The sequence below is a fragment of the Kogia breviceps genome, chromosome 7 (assembly GCF_026419965.1).
Source record: "Kogia breviceps isolate mKogBre1 chromosome 7, mKogBre1 haplotype 1, whole genome shotgun sequence".
Taxonomy (NCBI): domain Eukaryota; kingdom Metazoa; phylum Chordata; class Mammalia; order Artiodactyla; family Physeteridae; genus Kogia; species Kogia breviceps.
This window is the reverse complement of record NC_081316.1, coordinates 15,752,434-15,772,307: the sequence shown is the minus strand read 5'-3', so window position 1 is coordinate 15,772,307 and position 19,874 is coordinate 15,752,434. Positions and strand designations below refer to the sequence as shown.

At 59.0% G+C, this 19,874-nt stretch overlaps 1 protein-coding gene across 1 annotated transcript; it reads right to left on the bottom strand.

Annotated features, from left to right (window-relative positions):
• Positions 1-101: 101 nt before the first annotated feature.
• Positions 102-19,769, bottom strand: FRMD8 (FERM domain containing 8). The gene is made up of 11 exons (XM_059069224.2): positions 19,607-19,769; positions 19,218-19,302; positions 17,622-17,789; positions 14,630-14,731; positions 14,225-14,283; positions 13,929-14,095; positions 11,032-11,256; positions 8,485-8,608; positions 7,413-7,556; positions 4,751-4,955; positions 102-1,863 (listed from the first exon to the last, which is right to left on the bottom strand). The coding sequence occupies exons 2-11, from the start codon at positions 19,300-19,302 to the stop codon at positions 1,745-1,747; spliced, it is 1,398 nt and encodes a 465-aa protein (XP_058925207.1). The 5' UTR covers positions 19,607-19,769; the 3' UTR covers positions 102-1,744.
• Between the last annotated feature and the right edge of the window lie 105 nt (positions 19,770-19,874).

The following is a 19,874-nucleotide window of genomic DNA, read 5'->3' as shown; positions in this document are numbered from 1 at the left end:
GGAAGCCCCCTTCATGCATATTTGATGAAATGCAAATACACAGCCTATAATTAACTCCCAGGCTGTAATTAACACACTCCACATCATAAACCACCCCAAAATTTGCTGGAAATTGATTTTATTATTAATAAGTCACATGATACGAAAGGATAAGAATATTCGAAGGACACTGAGTAAAATACTGCTTTGCCCGAAAGGGCAGGCAGAAAAAGTTAAGGCACAATGGATGCTAAGAAAATAGGAAAAAGAGGCTGAAGAGTCAAAACAAGTAGTTTGTGTGTACACACACACCCTCAGGCCCCTCAACCCATCAGATAAGAATTCACCTGGCTTCAAAACAGTGAGTGGGACGGGCTGGGAGCCAGGGAGGGACTCCAGGAGGAGAGGTGAGATGTCCTTGGGCTAGGACATTCCGAAAGACTGGAGACTCCTATTTATGATGACAGATAACAAAGTCCCTACTGCTGAAAGGCAAGTCACCTCAAAACATCTGGAGTGTTCAACAGTCACCAAAGGGAGAAGGAGGTGACTGGAAATCCGGAGCCAAGAGGTTCACATTTCCTCTCCCACATTCTTCCCAGGGAAGAGAAGACAAAGCAAAGCCTGTGCTGAGCTGGGACTGCCTCAAGTCCCAGGAAGCACTCATGAAAGCCAGGGACCTACCACGGAGGAGCCCGAGGGCTGGGAGGCCCTCCCGAGGCCAGCTCATCTGGGGGAAGGCAGGTGGGTGTGGGAAGAGCCGTGCCCAGGCCACATCCAGACTCCCTACAAGGTCCTCGGGGGAAGGAGGAGACCACTCCGGTCCTGGGGTTTCCGGCACGTGGGCCGGCCCCCTGGCTCAGTCTGGGTAGAAACCACAGCGCCATCCTGGAAGGAGCGCCAGCAGCTCCGAGGCCGGCGGCGGCATCCTTGTGAGTTGCCCAAGTTCACAGGCTTCGTGGAACCCACGCAGACAACGAAAGATCAAAACTAAAACCTGCAGCCCAAGGGGGTTTGGGAGCTCCTCCGGGTGTGGAGTGTGGGTCCAGTGGACTTGTTGGTCCACAGGGCAGCCAGCTCCCAGCACAGTGACATCACCAAAGATGAACAAGCACACTTTCCTTCTGGTCAGAGTGTCTCCTGCCCGCAAGAGAGGCCTGAGTGAGGGGCGCAGGGGCCATCCAGTTCCATCCAGCCGGGGAGGGCTTGGCGGGGGCCTCCCCGTCTCTGTTCCTGCTGTGTTTCAATCCAGGAGGCGCCCTGCCCTCTCCCCGCGGGGCCACGTCCCAGCCTGGTGGTGTGGGCTGGAATGCAGCAGAAGGAATGCGGGGATGTGGTCACCAAAGTCCAGGGGAAAGACCAAAGACACACAGCACGCCCAAGCGTCCTGAGCCCTATTCCTCCTCCAGTGGGGACACCTGCCTCCAGCGGGGACTTCAGGGCAGGGGATACTGCCCTGAGAGGGTTTTGAGAGGGGCACAAAGGCGAGTCCCTGGGTGGGAGGGGGTGGCCGGGGCCTGGTCAGCTTGGTCCTGAGACTGCAGTGAGGCCCGGCGTCCGGAGGGAGGGCAGGCAGGCTGCAGGAGGGACCCTGCAGCAGCCCCCAGCTGGCCCTGCACAGCGCAGCCCGGGCAGCGTCCCGGGTACAGAAGTGACTTGTCCACACGCCGAGGCTGCCCTCCTCCCAGCGCTCCCCCTCAGGTAGCATGAGGCTGGGCCAGGCCCGGGGGCTGCCCCCATGCCCTCCTGCCAGGCACTGCGGCCCTCAGCCCTGCTCCAGGCTCTCGGTGGGCTGCACCACGGTGTAGCTCCCCTGGCCCAGGGAGAGCTGCCGGCTGAAGAAGGACGTGCTGCGCTTCGGTTTCACCCGCTTGATCTGCTCGCCTGTTGGGGAGCAAGAGGGACACACTGAGGGGAGGGCTCCCCGGGGAGGGGGCCCAGCCCCAGGGAAGCCCCTTCTGGGCCTGTTCAGGATGAGCTCCCCTCTTCACTCCTGCCGGCTCTGTGAGCCTCAGCCCCACCCCAGCTCTCCCACCAGCTACAGGACACATGGGGTGGGTGGCCAGCCTCCAAATCAGAGGCCACCAGGGTTTGCATTTGATGCTGGGCCTGCTGTGCTGTCTAAACCTGTGCAAGAAGAGACCAGAGAGGTGTACAAACTTCCAGCTGTAAGTCACAGGGATGTAATATACAGCATATGGAATATGGTCAGTAATATTGTAATAACTCTGTATGGTGACAGATGGTAACTAGACTTATGTTCATTTCGTAACATAAAAATACTGAATCACTATGTTTGTCAAAATCACTATATAGGGCTTCCCTGGTGGCGCAGTGGTTGAGAGTCCGCCTGCCAATGCAGGAGACAGGGGTTCGTGCCCCGGTCTGGGAAGATCCCACGTGCCGCGGAGCGGCTGGGCTCGTGAGCCGTGGCCGCTGAGCCTGTGCGTCCGGAGCCTGTGCTCCGCAGCGGGAGAGGCCACAACAGTGAGAGGCCCGCGTACCGGGAAAAAAAAAAAAAATAAAAATCACTATATATATCACAATATATAATATATTGTATGTCAACTATAATTCAATTATAAAAGAACAAGAAGAAGAAAAAAAGAAGAACAGACTACTGGCTGAAGGTAACCCTCAATGAGATAAAAAGACTTCTTTTTCTTTGGCCTCACTGCGAGGCTTGTGGGATCTTAGTTCCCCTACCAGGGCCCCGGCAGTGGAAGCCTGGAGTCCTAACCACCGGACCGCCTGGGGAGTCCCTAAAAAGACTTCTTAAAAGTTAAAAATTTCAAGCCAGGTGATCAAGGTTAATATCAACAGTCATAAATCATGTTGATAAGGTACCTTTGATATGATGTAGTAAAAATGGCATGTTACCTCTGTGATCTTCCTCCCCAAAACCCATAACACCGTCTAATAATGAGAAAATCATAAGAGAAATTCCAATAAAGGGGCATCCTACGATATCCCCGACAAGTACGCCTCAAGACTGTCAAGGTCATCAAAAAACAAGGAAAGTCTGAGTAACTTGTCACAGCCAAGAGGAGCCTAAGGAGACACGATAACCAAATGTAGTGTGGTGTCCTGGATGGGACCCTGGGACTGAAAAAGGACGTTAGGTTAAAACTAAGGACTTTAGTTAATAATACTGCATCATATCGGTTCATTAATTCTAACAAATACACCATATTAACATAAGACGTTAATTTGAAAAATCAAGCAACAAAAGAAAAACAGGCAACAGAAATGAACAGTAATGCATGAAGAAACTGTACGTGATCAAGCATGTAAAAATGATCCCACTTCACCAGCATCCAAACCCCAACTGCAATGAGTTCTCTGCCCCTCAGGACGATAACACCCGTTGTGGGTGAGGGTGGGGAAGGCAGGTGCCTCCTTTTCTCCTGGGATGGGTACAGTGGGCACACGCTTTGACCCAGCAACCCCATTTCTAGGAATTTATCCTGAGGAAACAGTTCAGATTCCAGGTAAGGATTTGGCTATAGGTATGTTGTTGGTAGTAGCTGAGAACTAGAAACACAGCCAGCGCTCGGACAGTATCAAGCCTCTGCGCAGGTGAGAATCTGAGTATGACTTAGAGTTGGCCCTGCATATGCCCGTGGTTCCTCCTTATCCACCGATTCAACCAACCATGGATCGCGCAGTACTACAGTATTTACTACTGAAAGAGAGCCGCGTGTAAGTGGATCCGCGCAGCGCAAGCCGGTGTGTACAGGGGTCAGCTGTAACTACGATGTCCAGCAGCAGGGGATGGGGGTGAAGGGGCTGAGCTCGCTAGGAGAGGAAGACAGCAACCATGGTAACAAGTGTGTCAGAGAAAAATTATAAATTGTTTTGCTTTTTCCAATGATAAAAGTGACACGCTTGTAAACATTTAAATGCCAGAAAGAAGCACGAAGAAAAAAGGAAAGTTACAGCAGCTGATGGCTGCAGAGGGGTCTCTCCCTCCTTGTGCACGTGGACGCTGCCTCGCATGCTAATGAGTACCTAGTACCCGTACCTGATTTTCTCCTAGTACCTGATGTTTTCTAGTCAGTGCTATTTTGTGAACATCTTGCCATTTGAAAACCAACCCCCCCTCCCCTCCAAAAAAAACCCTTTTTATTTTGGAATAATTCTAGACTTACAGAAAAGTTGCAAAGATAATACATAAGAGTTCTTGCATATCCTCATAAGCCTCTCCTGCGTTAGCACGGGCCGTCTGTTACCACGGTCCGTGTCATAGCTAAGAACACTGGTACAGCTTTATTAACTAAGCTGCAAACCTGTGGATTTCACCTGTTCTTCCACAGTGTCCGCTGTCTGTTCTGGGACTCGATCCAAGATACCACAGTGCACTAGGGTACGTATGGCATCTTTACCAGCTGCACTGATCCCACAGGGTGTGGGCCCATCGTTCCTGTACCCACACCTTTAATAACAGACACCGGTAGTTTCTAGTTTTTCACATCTGGACACGTCTGCGGACGCAGCGGTGAGAAGGGACGGAGAAGGGCTCTTACTGCCGGAGCCCCGGAGGCCTCAGATTCCCTGTCGCAGAGCTCAGATGATGGGACACCTGTGCTGAGCCTGCCCCCGACCCCCCACGCCGGGTCCTGCCGCTGGAGGCTAACTCACCGGGTCTGGAATTGCTCCCCACCTCCCTGGCCTCCAGAGCCCCCCGTGGCGTGTGTGCGCACGCGTGCGGGTACACGCGTGCAGGTACACGCGTGCAGGTGCACGTGTGCACCGCGAGGGGGTCACTCACCCTCCTCCACGTAGTCGATGGTGGAGAGATGCTGGATCCGGCTGCACACCACACTGCCCTGCCTCCGCAGCTGGGGGCGCTGAGTGGGGGGCGGCGAGGAGCCAGGGGCCGAGGCGGGGCTGGCCGCGCTCTCCTGGGGGGCGGCAGGCTCCGCGGCCTGGCTCAACTCGATGCAGTACTCGATGAGACTGCTCATCAGTTCGGCCTGGGGAGGAGAGGGGGCCGGCGTGAGGCCTGGTGGGGGAGCCCCGGCCCAGGCCCACCTCTCCCTACCTGCTGCAGAGCCCGATGAACCGAACCCACAGCCCCCTGCCCTCTGGTGGGGGAGGCAATGAGGAAACCAACACCCTTTACGCAAGGAAGGAAGTGGGGTGTGCTCTGTGGGCCAGCGGCAGGGGAGGCCTCCCATGTGGGGGGACTTCAGGGGTCAGAGATGGGGTGGGAAAGAAGGAACACTCTAGTTAGAAGGTGCAGGTTGGGAGGGAGGAGGAGGGCAGGGCTCTCTGGGCATGTGCGTTTGCTGAGAGAAGAACCCATAGCCAAGGAGAAGGAGGTGGTGAGGTCACCGGGTGGGGAAGGCGGCTCCCTCTGGGCACGTTCTTCTGAAGTGACGTCTTCTCAACGAACTGGAAATGTTACGCATGTTGACATAAGAGGTGATGTGACCAGATGTCAGCGGGCACGGTCTGGGCCCCATATGGCAGGGATGGCGGGGATCGCAGACCCACAGACAGAAAGCTGCCAGCAGCTGGTGTCTCTGAGGCAGCATGCGTTTGTTTATGAAGCGTCACCCCGCTGCGGGCGGCAGGACACAGCAGGGACTGAGGGGGACACATGCCTGCCTCGTGTCCTAAGAAGAGAACCTGCTGGGGAGCAGGGTCAGAGGCCAAGGGGGCAGCCGGTGCCCAGCTGCCCGATGGGGTGGCCCGAGGCCTCCGCAGAGCCACACAAGCCGCCTTGCGCAGGGGGAACAGGGCAGGAAACCGTGCACAGGCGGGTCCGGGCTGCACACCAGCCTCCTCTCCTCCCTGAGGGAGCTGCACTGAGCTGAGAGGGGCGCTGGGCAGCGGGCAGCCGGCGGGGACAGGCCCTGAGCCCCCTGAGTTTCTCTAACACCGCTCGAGCTCCTGAGGTCCGGGGACGCTGCCACTATACCTCAGCCACACCCGACAAAATGAACCATCCACTTGGGATAAAACTCAGAAAACTAGAAATGGACGGAAACTTCCTTAACCTGTTGACGGGTGTCTATGAAAAACACGCAGCTAACACCACACACTTACTCAGAGCAAGACTGAATGCTTGGGCTCCCCTGGTGGCGCAGTGGTTAAAAATCCGCCTGCCGATGCAGGGGACACGGGTTTGAGCCCTGGTCCGGGAAGATCCCACATGCCGAGGAGCAACTAAGCCCGTGCGCCACAACTACTGAGCTTGTGCTCTAGAGCCCGCAAGCCACAACTACTGAGCCCACGTGCCACAACTACTGAAGGCCGTGCGCCTAGAGCCTGTGCTCAACAAGAGAAGCCACTGCAATGAGAAGCCCGTGCACGGCAACAAAGAGTAGCCCTCTCTTGCTGCATCTAAAGAAAGCCCACGCACAGCAACCAGGACCCAATGCAGCCATAAATAAATAAATAAATAGATTTATATATTAAAAAAAAAAGAGCTGGGCACTTTTCTGCATGTATATTATAATTCAGTAAAATGTTTACTTAAAAAAGAAGTCTATGGAATTCCTTGGCGGTCCAGTGGTTAGGACTCCGTGCTTCCACTGCAGGGGGCATGGGTTTGATCCCTGATCGGGGAACTAAGAGTGATGTAGAAAATATGATGTCATCAGCATAAAGGCTGGGACGGCCGAGTGTTCAAAGATGAGAGAGGGAAGAGCCAGGACAGGGAGAGAACTCCCTTGCGAGGCCCTGGAAAGGAGGCCCAGCAGGGGAGACCGGGGGAGAAGGGAAGGAGGCGGGAGGAGCTGCAGGGCCCAGGAGAGGAGCCTGCAGGAGCGACAGCAGGCACCCGGGTAGTGGGTGTGGCAGGGCAGAGGCTGCCGGGGTTGGAGCAGTGGATGCAGCGGTGGGAAGGAAGGCACAGAGGGAGCAACGGGAGAAGCCTGGCTGCGGCAGGCCGGGGGGCCCAAGGTGGCGGCAGGAGGGGGCACGTGCTTTCACAGGAGTCCCTGGGGCCCGTCTCTGTGCTTGGGGCGGAGAGCAACGAGGCCCTGAGCCCTGGAAGGGCCTTCCTGGAGAAACAAGGGTGGGAGGGGAAGGGGCGGGGATGAAGGTTCGGGTGCGAAGACCAGGTGCCCAATGGATGAGATGAAAGCGAAACCAACGCAAAGAGGGGTCTTGGCCGGTCCATGCCTGCTCGTCACCTGAGAGCCCCGCTCACCGGGGGCTCAAGGACCGAGGCAGCCAGTGTGGGCCGGTCACACAGCACCGGGCAGCCCTACACCAACCACTGCCCCACCACCTGGCCCGGACTTCCGAACCCGCAGGGGTGGCTCCCGGTCAGCAGGAGCCAGCCCCCCGGTCCCCAGGCCCTCAGCTGCCCTCTCACCTCCTTGCCACCCAGCCTGGAGCCTCCAATAGTCTGGGACCCCCTGAGCCCACCCTCCCCGACCCCGACCCCCACCCGCGGTGCAGGCAACACCCACCACTACCTGCTTGGAGTAGATCTTGAGGAGCTTGTTGACCGGTGTGCCCTCGTTGTCCCCGTCGAACTCCAGCCACAGGACAGACTCCTCCTCCTCGGGAGAGGTGTGGTCCCACGACAGCTCCTGGAAGCGCAGGCCCAGCAGGACGTGCTGGCCAGCAGGAGACACAGAGCCTGGACTCCTCTGGGCAGAGGCCTGCTCTCCTGCCCCGTCCCACACAGGCTTCCCCAGGAGGATACACCTGGCCAGGCTATTTACCTCCAAGGCTGAGCTTAAATTCAGGTGTCAGTTTCTCTCAGGAGAAGAAGCCCCGCTTCCATCAGACCCTCAAAGGAGGCTGTGGTCCAGGGAGGACGAAACCCCCTAAACCACGCACTTCTCATCAGGGGGTCAAGCTCCTGACAGCTGGGGCAGTGACTCGGGGGAAGGAAGGTGAGGAGGGGAGACCTTTCCCCTGGGATCAGCTGGTTAGCATCTCAGCAGGAGGCCGGATCTGGGCCCGGCATGTTGGGGCACAGATGCCCAGGAAGGGCTGGGATCCCTCTCTGGGGACAATCAGAAGTCTCCCCCAAACTTCCCTGCTGGCTTAGCAGGGACCCCTGCCCAGGTGCAGAGAGGCCCACGGCGCAGGCTGCCGACACCAACTTCTACACGGGCAGCCGAGACAACCAGCACCATATGCGGGAGGAGCGGGGCTCGGCCAGCCAGGAGGGCTCCCAGTCGCGGGGCTTGTTTGAAAACCACCAGCTAGTCTCCAGCCACTGGCCAGGCAGAGCAGCCAGGCCCTACCAGACTCTCTCCACCTGTCTCCAGCTGCAGCCGCCCCCTGTCCCGGCCACCGCCCTGCCTAGCAGGCTGGGCAGAAAAGCTGACCCCCAGCAGACCCAGAGAAGCCCCCAGGATGACAGTGGAAGCCCCACTGGGACATCTGAGGGAAGGAGGCCAGACAGGGCGCCCGCCCTGCTCCCAGGCCAACCAGAAGCCCCAGGGAACCAGGAAGGCCTGGGTAATGACCCCGCTCCCTTCCTCTCCAATGAGGCTCCCACTCCAGCTCCCACCCTGGAGAAGCGGCAGGTACCTTCTCCCTGCTGTCAATGACATGCACGCCCTCCAGACTGATGGCCACAAACACTGGCTTTTGCCCGCCCCGGTGCAAAAAGCCCTGGGCTGGCTTGTCAATCTCGCCGTGGAAGAAGGCTGACCTGGGGAGGGAAAGTGGTGTTAGGCTGTCCCCTTCAGCAGCGAGAACAGATGGCCCAGGGTCTGGGTTCACCCACCAGGGAATGCTCTGGCCAGGCCCTGTCCCAGGCACCTGAGAAGCTTAAGCTGTTTGGGTGACTGAAGGTTAAATGGAAACCCACCCCAGGGGAGGGAGAAACTGAGGGGGCGGCGAGAGGGAAGCTTCGAGGAGGTGGTGGCATCTCAGCTGATCAGGCAGGACAGGAGGGTTTGAACAGGCAGGAGGAGGAACTGGGTGGCGCGGCGAAGGGTGGGCACTGCAGGCAGAGGGTAGAGCGTGAACTCGGGTGTGGGACAGAGCAAGTTATGTTCAGGGAACAGCCAGGAGCCCAAGGGCTCAGGGTCTGGGGGCTGTGGTTGCTGGAGGTTGGGAGAGCCCCGCTGCCCACCATCCCCCAGGGGCTGCCCAGGCAGGGAAGCAGCTTCAGGACTCGACACCGAGAAAGGGAAAGGGTGCATCAGCCTTAGGACACCCACCCGCTGAGCTGTCCCCCCTCCATCCTGCCCTGCCATGGCCTCTTCCTCTCCTCTGGCTGCCCTGGGTCTTCGCCCACATGCCCCCTCACCCCTGGCTGAGCCAGAGCCCTAGTTAAATCCTGCAGCCCCGGGCTTCTATGGTGGCATAGTGGTTAAGAATCCGCCTGCCAATGCAGGGGACACAGGTTCGAGCCCTGGTCCGGGAAGATCCCACATGCCACCGAGCAACTAAGCCTGTGCACCGCAACTACTGAGCCTGCGCTCTAGAGCCCGCGAGCCACAACTACTGAAGACCGCGTGCTGCAACTATTGAAGCCCACGTGCCTACAGCCCGTGCTCTGCAACAAGAGAAACCACTGCAATGAGAAGCCCGCGCACCACAATGAAGAACAGCCCACGCTCGCTGCAACTAGAGAAAGCCCGCGCGCGCAGGAACGAAGACCCAACCCAGCCAAAGATAATAAAAAAATTTAAAAAATTTATTAAAAAAAAAAAAAAATCCTGCAGCCCCGAGGACGGGACCGGAGACAAGCATGCTCTGCCTTCAGTTCCAAGAGCAGCCCCGAGCATGGCCTGGCGCTCGCAGTCCAGGAAGACTCCCACAGGCTCGGCTCAGGGCTGGGACTCCTAATCCTCTGAGGAGACTGAAGCAACCCAAAGAGCGGCCACTTGCCCACTCGCACCTCCATCTTTCACTCTCTATTCGATCTTCCCTATAGCACACATGCGCCCCCGCTCGCCATAAACCCTAAAGAGCTTTTGCCGCCCCACGCCCACACTGCTGCCTCACCTCTGGGCTTCGTCTCCCGGCGCAGCTCCTGAGAGAGCTAGCTCACTGACTGGTTCTTCTTCTCACTGTCCTCCACCCACTGCCACGCCCGAGATGACGGAGCCAAGGTCAACTATCAGCCACTCGGGACCTGTTGAACTTGACCTTGAAGCAGCAGCACCTGAGGTTTGGTCACTCCCTCCTCCTCAACACCTCCTTTCGCCCCGGCTGGTGTAGACCCTCCCGCCTTGCTGGCAGGGCTCCTTCTCTGCCTGGCCCACACTCACTTCCTGGGGCTCCTGGTTTCAAACAGCACCTGCATGCTGATGACTCACCCGTTACCCAACTCCAGACTCAGAAACCCAGATGCCCGCTGGGATCATCACCTGCGTCGCTGGAGAGCATCTCAAAATCAACACATCCAAGGGCAAGCCCCCGACCTGCCCTGCCCTGCCCCTGGCCACACACCATCCTGTCTCAGCTGATGACGGCGCCACCCTGCAGCTGCTCAGGCAGAAACCTGGAGCGCTCTCTGCCTGCTCTCCCTCACCTCCTGTACTGCACATCTTGCAAGTTCCTTCAACTCCAGCCTCAACGTCTCTGGAATCTGGCCGTGTCTCCCCTCCTGCGGTACCACCATGCAGCCTGAGCCACAGTGCCCTGTGGGGTATGGTCACTGTCCTCACGGGCCGTCCAGCTGCTCCCTTGCCCACCTGTGGTCTGTTCTCTGCTTCTACTGCTGTCTCTCTCGCCACCAGAACGGCCTCTTCACGGGCACGGACGGCGGTCTCTCGTTTACCGAGGTGTCTCCAGCACCTAGAGGGTGCTGGCGCACAGCAGGCGCACAAGAGCTATTGGCTAGACGTGCCTGCGTGAATGAGAGCTGGCTGCGGGGGGGTGGGCAGGTCCATGGACCACGTGGCTGCGGCAGGAGGAAGGAGAGGACCTGTCCGGTGTCCTAGCCCGTGACGGGGAAGGCGGAAGACTAGTGTCCAGCCTGGGACCCGCGGGGGCCAAGGTGCTGGCATCCGGACACACCTCGCGTGAGGACAGAGCTCAGCGGGAACAGAGATGGGCTCACGGGCCGTGAGGGAGGGACAGTTGGCCTGGGGCTGTGGCCGCAGCCAGGGAGCCGCTCACCCATAGAAGGGCAGCTGGTGGCACTTGAGGAGGTAGGCGCGGTAGTGGGGGCTGAGGGAGGCCTCGTGCTGGCTCTCGCTGCCGGTCATCTCCTTCACCCTGCGGTAGGCGTTCAGCAGGCCCTGCTCGCCGGTTCCGGCCTTGGTCCCACGGCCCCGGAGGGCAGCGAAGAGCCCGTGGCCCCGCTTACAGAGGTGGGCAGGGAGGAAGGAGTCCAGCTTCTCCCTGTGCAGGAAGGAAAACGGGGCCCGGCATGAGGACGGCTCCATGCCTGTGGGCTGGGGAGGCGCCGAGGTTCCCAGGGCGTGGGGAGGGCAGGGGGTGCCCTGCCCACGGACCCCCAGAGAGCTCACTGCCGAGATCCCTGCAGCATGAGAGGCCTGAAGGAGAAGTCAGGAGACTGGGCTGAGAACTAAAACCAGGCCCACCCCAAAAGCAGACTGTGGCCAGAGGAAGGTTTCATATGCAGGCCTCTCACTGTCGTGGCCTCTCCCGTTGCGGAGCACAGGCTCCGGACGCGCAGGCTCAGCGGTCATGGCTCACGGGCCCAGCCGCTCTGCGGCATGTGGGATCTTCCCTGACCGGGGCACGAACCTGCGTCCCCTGCATCGGCAGGCGGACTCTCAACCACTGCGCCACCAGGGAAGCCCCTCGATTTCTAAACCGGTGATGTTACAACCAAGAAATAGTCCAAGTGACCTAGAGCTATCAATGTTCTGTTCTGCCAAATAGGGAGGTAAAAAAACCACCAACCTACAACTCATCAGCACAGGTTCATGAAGGAAAGCGCATTTTCAACCACACACACAGAGTCGGGAAGCATCCTGGCCTGACGGCACCGTTCTTCCCCCTCAGGCAGCCCCCTGACTCTGGCCAGGCACTGGCCCTTCCAGATGGACTGCAGCCGGGGCCCAGCCTAAGAGCAGTGAGCGCCCTCTCCAAGCCTACGTCTCCATGTTTAAATAAGGACACGGATCCCTACTCACATGGACGGGCGCCGGCATGTGCCTGGCATGTGGTGGGTGCCAAACAAATATGGCCGAGGTTGCCACTGTCACCGAAGACGGGAGGGGTCCCTGCAGGGGCTTCTGGAGGACCAACACCCCAGGCCATGGGAAGGGATGGCTGGCCCTGCAGCAGGGCTGATGCAAGGAAGGACCCTGATGCCCAGAGAGGCCCAACTACAGGGCGGCATGAGGAGGGGCATCCAGGGGCTGCCCCCACTTCTCAGGGCTGCCGTAGGCATCTTCATCATCTGTCCCCAACGTCCCTGCTTCCAGCCACAGCGCCCACTCGTCACTGGAAATCCCGCCTTCCCACTGTCAGTCCACAGCATCTGTGCAGGCTCATGGCAGGTCCCAAGGGAGGATCTGGGCCTCAGCCAATCAGCACTCTGGCCACTCTGTCTCCTTTGAGTGGATCTGGGCCCGGTCACCAGATGAGTCTTAGGACTCTGGTCACGTGAGGGACGAGGTCTCTCCTTGCCAACATGCAACTATTGTGGTCACCTGGCCACCACGAGGCAAGAGCCTGTGTGACTGAGAGCTGGCCCAGAGGACACGGCTGGGCGATGAGAGTAAGGACAGGGTCTGGAGATTGGGGGTACCCAACTGGAGCTCCTGCACCTCAATCACCCCAGACCCATCCATTTCTTGACAAAGTCCCTCAAGTCCAAATAGTCTGAGCTGGATTCGCTGTCACTTGCAATAGGACCAGACATGCCCATCACAAGAGCCAGGATTTCTATGGCTACCAGCCTGCAGCCAGCTCAGCTGGGATCACTCAGGCTCCACTGAGCCCAGGGTGGCCCCTGCTGGGCCCCGACACAGGGCCCTGTCTCTGTGCATCCTCCCCTGCCCCAACACGATTGTACCCTGAAGGGCTGGTGTGGGTTGGAACACTGGGTCTAGGACAGGCTGTGTTCAAAGTTCATCTTCAGGGTTTCCCCGGTGGCGCAGTGGTTAAGAATCCGCCTGCCAATGCAGAGGACACGGGTTCGAGCCCTGGTCCGGGAAGATCCCACATGCCGCAGAGCAACTAAGCCCGTGCGCCACAACTACTGAGCCTGTGCTCTATAGCCCACGAGCCACAACTACTGAGCCCATGCACCACAACTACTGAAGCCCGCGCGCCTTACAGCCAGTGCTCTGCAGCAAGAGAAGCCACCACAATGAGAAGCCCGTGCACCGCAAGGAAGAGTAGCCCCCGCTTGCCGCAAGCAGAGAAAGCCTGCATGCAGCAACGAAGACCCAATGTAGCCAAAAATAAATAAAATAAATTTTTTTAAAAAAAGACTACATAACTGTTACCAGTTTAAAAAAAGATAAAAAGTTCATCTTCTTTGGAAATATCTCTAAACCTCAAGATCATTGTCCACAGAGGTCACAGACAGCCTGGTCTGCTTCCAGGGTAGACTCAATCGTCACGACCCCAGGTCCTGCCAATTCACACAGCAAAGAGCACGGCTTCTAGAGAGACGGGTAGGAAGCACAGAGCCGGCATACTGGGGCATCCAGGAAATGGGGCCTCGTCCCTGGAGCTCGAGACTCAGTGAGACTGTCACTGACAACTGGGACTCAGTATTTGGCCACGGCCCAGCTGCAACCCCCAAAAAGAACAAGTCCAACTCGCCCCGACCTCACACGCAAGCCGGGCTCCACCCTCACACACCTCTGGGGGTCCTCTCACGGACGTCACTTCCCCCGTCTCCCACTGCCCAGGCCCCTCAGCCCAGAGCAGATGAGGAAAAGGAGGTTCAGAGAGGTGGAGTGACTCACCCAAGGTCACACAGCGTCAGGGCCTCCTGACTCCAGGACCTGGCAAGACCACTTGTAACCAGGATTCCGAGGTCACCCTCCCCACCTCGGGCCCCTGCCTCAGGTCGCGCTGGCCCTCACCTCAGGGCACAGGCCGTGGGCTGGCCAGGCTGGTAGGGTCCGAGCTGCACGCGGCACACCAGGGCGCCCAGGGCCTCGCAGTCCTCCACGTCGCATGGGTACCGAGCGGCCAGCACGTTGCCCTTGGCCTCCTCGTAGAGCAGCCGCAGGACCTCCTTGTCGTGGATCTGCAAGCCGGTGTGGCAGGGAGGGGTGGCTCAGCTGGGTGGGGCACCAGTGTCCAGGGGTCAGGACAAGGGGAGGCTGGACACAGGGCGCCAGACCTGGGTGGTACTGCCTGGAAATCCCTGCCTCACCTGGAGCTCCCGCCATTTGGGGAAGAACACGTTCCTCCGGAACTGCAGGGAAGGCTCATCTGGGGAGAGAGGAGGGGGTCAGCGGCCGGCTGCCCCACGCAGCCAGCTCTGCCCCCTCTCCCCGACTGGCCCAGTCTCCAGTCCCCAAGCCTCCTCCACCACCACTCAGAAAACCCCCAGGCTGTCCAGAGACAGGGGGCGTGGCTTATCTCAAGCTGCTCACTGTCCCCCCAGCCCACACCTCCTGGGCTCCTCTAAGGGATCCCTCCCTCCTCTGGGGGAGATGCCGGCCCTGCCTCTCAGCCAGGGCAGCTCCACCTGCCAGGGGAGGCCTGGCTGGGCCCGGGGTCCGTGCTCCAGACCCCGGTGGGCCCGAGACAGGGACGCACAGGCAGCAGCACTGACCCATGGTCACGTCATCGTCCGGAGCGTCGGTGAATCGCAGCAGCAGTTCCTGCCACTGGCGGCCCAGCTTGTAGGGCTGGTGCTTAGGCTTCAGCTGCACCTCTGCAGGACGAGAGGGGAAGTGGCCATGAAGCCCTGACCAGTGCAGCTGCCACCCACTAACAACAACAACGATGCAACGATGACGCAGTCATGACCAATATTAACTGAAGTAGGTACAAAGCGTCCAGAACCATTTCAAGTGGTTAAAGGCAACTGCCCTGCAATAACCCTACCCTCACTTCTGAAACTGAGGCTCAGAGAAGAAAAATGTGGCTCAGGGAAGTTAAGGCGCTTGTCCAAAGTCACACAACAGGGACTTCCCTGGCAGTCCAGCGGTTAAGACTCCGTGCTTCCACTGCAGGGGGTGCGGGTTCGATCCCTGGTCTGGGAATTAAGATCCCGCATGCCAGGGCTTCCCTGGTGGCGCAGTGGTTGAGAATCCGCCTGCGGATGCAGGAGACACGGGTTCGTGCCCTGGTCCGGGAAGATCCCACATGCCGCGGAGCAACTAAGCCCGTGAGCCATGGCCGCGGAGCCTGTGCGTCCGGAGCCTGTGCTCCGCAACGGGAGAGGCCACAACAGTGAGAGGCCCGCATACCGCAAAAAAAAAAAAAAAAAAAAAAAATCCCGCATGCCACACGGCTCAGCCAAAGAAATAAAAACACAAAGCCACACAGCAAGTGAGAGGGGGTCGGTTTCCAGGCAGTCAGTCTCTGACTGTTCCCTACGGTGCCCAGGATGGGCTGGAGCCAAGAGGCTGTGGCAGACGGAAGGTGCTGGGGCCGGTGGTACAGATGGCCCCAGCACCGCCGTTAGGAAGCAGAGCCCAAAGCTGGTAACTGAGGCCCAAAGGCCCAAGGGTCTGTTCTCCCCTGCTCCTGGCCCTGCCTGGGCCTCTCCCTGGCCAGCCTCCACCCCAGAAACTCCTCCGGGGGCTCTGGGCTCCAGCCGATCTTCCATCCTGCAAGCTCCCTGCCTCAACGCCACGCCACCCAGCTGCCGCCAGCATCAGTGGCTCCATCAGGAAGCACTCCTGGCAACTTGCTCCTGGCAAACCTTCCCAGCACACTTTAGACCGTGAGTCCCCTGAGGGCAGGGACACTTTCACTCCTGTTCCCCACCGGACCCCTAGCATCTAGCTCTCTGCCCAGCACGAGATTGTGGGCGGGTTGCTCTGCACATACTTGCGAGACGAATGAGCTAACTGGCTAGCTGGGACCCCGGGACACTGTCCACGGTCCCCAGCCAGCCTCACACCCTGAGCCCCAACAGCTCGGAGGACTCCCGTTATCAGAAGAGGACTGCACTGACCCTGCCGTCCCACGCTTCCAGATGGGGCCTTCCTGCCTGGAGGCTGTCACCCCAATGAGACTGACAGTCCCTGGAACCCTGTTCCATGCAGAGTGACAATGGCATGGAGGTCAAACCCTCCCAAACATCCAGCTTGAAGGGCGGCTCCAGCAGACAGCACCCCGTCCCTGGGGCATATGTCACCCACTCTGGGCATGGTGTGGGACCAAGAGCTCTGAGGGCCCGAGTCAAAGCTGAAGTGGCCTTTCAGCCTTCCTGAACCCAGCCTGAGAACAAAGTGGGCGCTGACTCCGTGCTGGGGCCTCTGGGATGTGGCAGTGCCCCAGGGTGACCCACGGGCCACACAGGCAGGCCATTCATGTTCTGGTGAGGGGGGTGGGCAGGAATGCGACCACACGAGGGAGTGGGGGAGGAAATAAGCTGCCCCACTGCAGCGACAGGGAGCCTGAGGCAGGGCAGGGGCCCCATGAAACCACCCCCAGCTTTCCAGAGACACAAGCCAAGGGGCCCGCGGTCCTGACCAACAGCCAGAAGGCTGAAGGAGGGGCAGGTGAGCTGGGTGGGGAGCGGTGGAAAGAGACCGATCAGCAGGAAGCAGGTGGGCGAGAGCAGCAGCTGGGCAGGAAGCTCCCACTAGAGGGTGGGGGTGGGGAGACAGGCACTCCCTCTCCTACCAAGTGGGCATACCCTCCCTCCAGGGCACAGGCACAAACTCCTAGGGGCCCAGGGACCAGGCACACCCTTCTTGCCCCTGTTCCTCTACAAGGGAGGAGAATGAGCGCAGAAAACATGCCTGGTCCCGGCCCCAGCTGGGGCATCCTCTCCTGACCACGCCAGCAGGCTAGCAGCCCTATTCTGAGGCCCCAGGGAGCTCCCCGCCCCCCACGTCATGTCCCCCAGGCCTGCGGGCTGGAGGGCTCTTACTGCCCCTCACTCCCACTCCACCCGCCCGCCTTGGGATCTCAGCCTGAAAGGGCAGGACAGGGTGATCACGGGCCAGAAACCAGGCAGGGCTGGAAGCACCCTGCAGAGAAGCTGGGTTCCCACTCATCCTCCCCACCCTCAGGAAAAGTCCCATCCTCAGGGGTGGCTGCTTCCTGGGCCGGGTCCCACCTTCCTCCCTGCCTCCACGGAGCAGGATGCAGCTCAAGGAGGCTGGCTGGGCGCCACCCAGCCTTATTCTGATCTTGGTCCCACCACTCACTGGCCCCATGGCTCCAAACCTCAATTTCTTCATCTGCGTGACCAGGCTGGGCCATGAGAATAAGGTGAAACTCTGCTTGCAAAATGCCACCTCAGGCTGTGGCACAGACCACGTGTTTGGTGAACACGCGCCCCCTCCCTCCCTGTCCGCCGGCCCCGCTCCTCCTGATGCTCAGGCTCCAGCAGCACTGAGGCTGAGGGGTAGGCTTGGCTCCTCCTCTGCCTCCAGCACAAAGAAAGGAGAGGCTGGGGCAGAGGAGCCAGGCCACCTCTCAGGGCTCTGGGTCCTGAAAGCCACGGCCAGCTCCAGCACACAAACAAGTCCCACCTTCCCCTGATGTACAGCAGCCAGAGGTTCCAGAAGCTGCCCCCTCCTTCCCCACCGGTCAGCGCCCTTCTAGCCCTTCCCCCTGGGCTTCTCACTGCCAAGTCTTACCCAGCAGAGGGGAGACAAGCCAGAGCGCAAAGGCATCCAGGGCAACATCTGGGAGCTGCAGGACCTCACGGACGGCCTGATGCAGCTCGTGGGCAGTGAGCGAGGGCAGGTTCTCCACGGCCAGGGGCACCATTGTGTCATCCGCCAGGTACACCAGCACATCGGCCGCTGCAACAGAGGCCAGGCAGGGTCAGCTGGGCCCACTGCCCAGGCACGCCAACCAGGCACCCTCCACTCCCCGCTCTGGGGCTGCAGCTCCCACCCTGCACCCCTTGGGGTGACCAAGGCTACATTCCAGAGGCAGAGCCCCAGCATCCCCTAAGGACCCCGAGAAGAGTGCTGTCTGTTAGGACTTACTGAAGACCCTCAAACCACCCAGAAACCCAGCAATTCCAGCCCAGGGACCAGCCTAGACCCACCCTAACCCCCCAAAATTCAAATTAGGGCTGGCTGCTGCACCCCACACACTCCCCTGGCAGCCCCAAGGACTCTTGGTGTGCTTCTCCCCTGAAGGAGAACATTCTACAGGTGGGACTGAAGCAGAGATAGAGTGAACCCATCCTGAGGTTACAGTAGTTAGTAAATCAAGCAGGGAGGGAGAGAGCTATTATCCTTAAGCAAATCACTATCTCCCTCTGGCCCAAGCTAACATGGGGACAGAGGATTCTCAAGGCCACCCCAGGGTAAAGCAAGTTCCAGGGCTCGGCTTCCTTAGGGCTCTTTAAGACTCATGACACAACATGACGGCCTTTCAGTGCACAATCCAAAAAGTGAAGTGTTCCCTTTTGACAGCCTGTGGGATGCCTATTTGGAGCCTGGAGCCAAAAGGAGACCCTTGAAGAGCAGCCAGATTCAAATCTCCATCACTGGAACCACAGGTACCATGAAGAAATACTCAGCTTCGAGACCAATATACTTGGGTTGCAATCCTGCCTGGCCTCTGGCTAGCTGCCTGATTTCTGTAAGTCAGTGTGTCAAATGCCTCGGGTGCAAAGTAGGGCTAATACCATCCCCCCACCTCCGCCCCACCGCCCCAGCTTCTGTGAATCAGATGAGATGAAGCCTGTGAAACGCAAAGGCACAGTTTATTACTAACACAAATGAGGGTGCTTTTTGGATCCCCATTCTGTCCTGCTCTAACAGCTGCTCTCTTGAGAGATCATAAAATAATATCCAGGAGGCTGAAATTCAAAGGGAAATCTGGGACAGTGAAGGCTCCAGTATCCTGTCACTTAACCTCTCGAGGGCCCAATTTCCCTTCTGTAAAATGTAGATAATGATCTGTGCTTTCAAAAGGCTATTTACCAAACAAAGAAAGTGAATATGTCATTTTTCATTCATGAGATTTCGTTTGAAATAAGATTTTACAAGTGAGGAAACAGAGATTCAAGAAGGGTACCCAACTCACCCAGTGACAGAGTGACAGAGCCCAGGTCCCCGGACTGACTTGTCACTTTTCCACACCTCAACAGATCTTATTTGTTAATTAATAAATAAGATTCTTTTCACTGAAAGAGATGACAAGCCAGGGCCACTTCCTCAGGGCTGGGGCCCTAGGAGGGTACAGCAGGGAGAAGACTGGGGACAGGGACCCACCTCGGGCTCCCACGGAGGACACGCTGCTTCGATGGGACCGATCAGCGGGGCCGGGTTGCCCAGCATTGCCTTCTGTCCCGTCCATCTGCAGAGGGAAAGAGAAAAAGCAGCTACTGGAGAGTCCGGAGCCCTTCAAGCTCTCACTGAGTAAGGAAGGGGTCCCGAACTGATCTACGAAGCTGAACAACCAGGGCTGGAGGCACTGGTGTGCTGACTAGCGGGGTGAGAGGTGGGAGTCCTCAGCCAACTGGAGGTCGGGGCAGGTGGAAGGGGTCGGGGACGTGGAGGTCAGAAGACGGGTCAAGTTCGGTTCGCCGGGGTGCCCAGGCACGGCACGGCGCACCCCTGTCCGGGGCGGGGGCCCGTGCAGGGCGTCGCCGCTCTCTCACCTCGCAGGGACGCAGCGCCCGCCGCCTCAGTCCAGGTTCTTGCCCTCACCCCGTCCGCCAGCTGCTGCCCCGGCCTCACCGCCGGCCGGCACTCTGAATCCCGCTTCGGCTCCAGCTCCCGGGGCTGCTACGCGGAAGCAGAGGCGGAGGAAGCACCGCACACGGCCCCGCCTCTCCAGCCCGCAGGAGCCAATCGGAGCTCGGGGCCGCCGCGCACGCGCCCTGCCTGCCGCCCACGCGCTCACGCCCCTCGCCCGCTCGCGCCTTT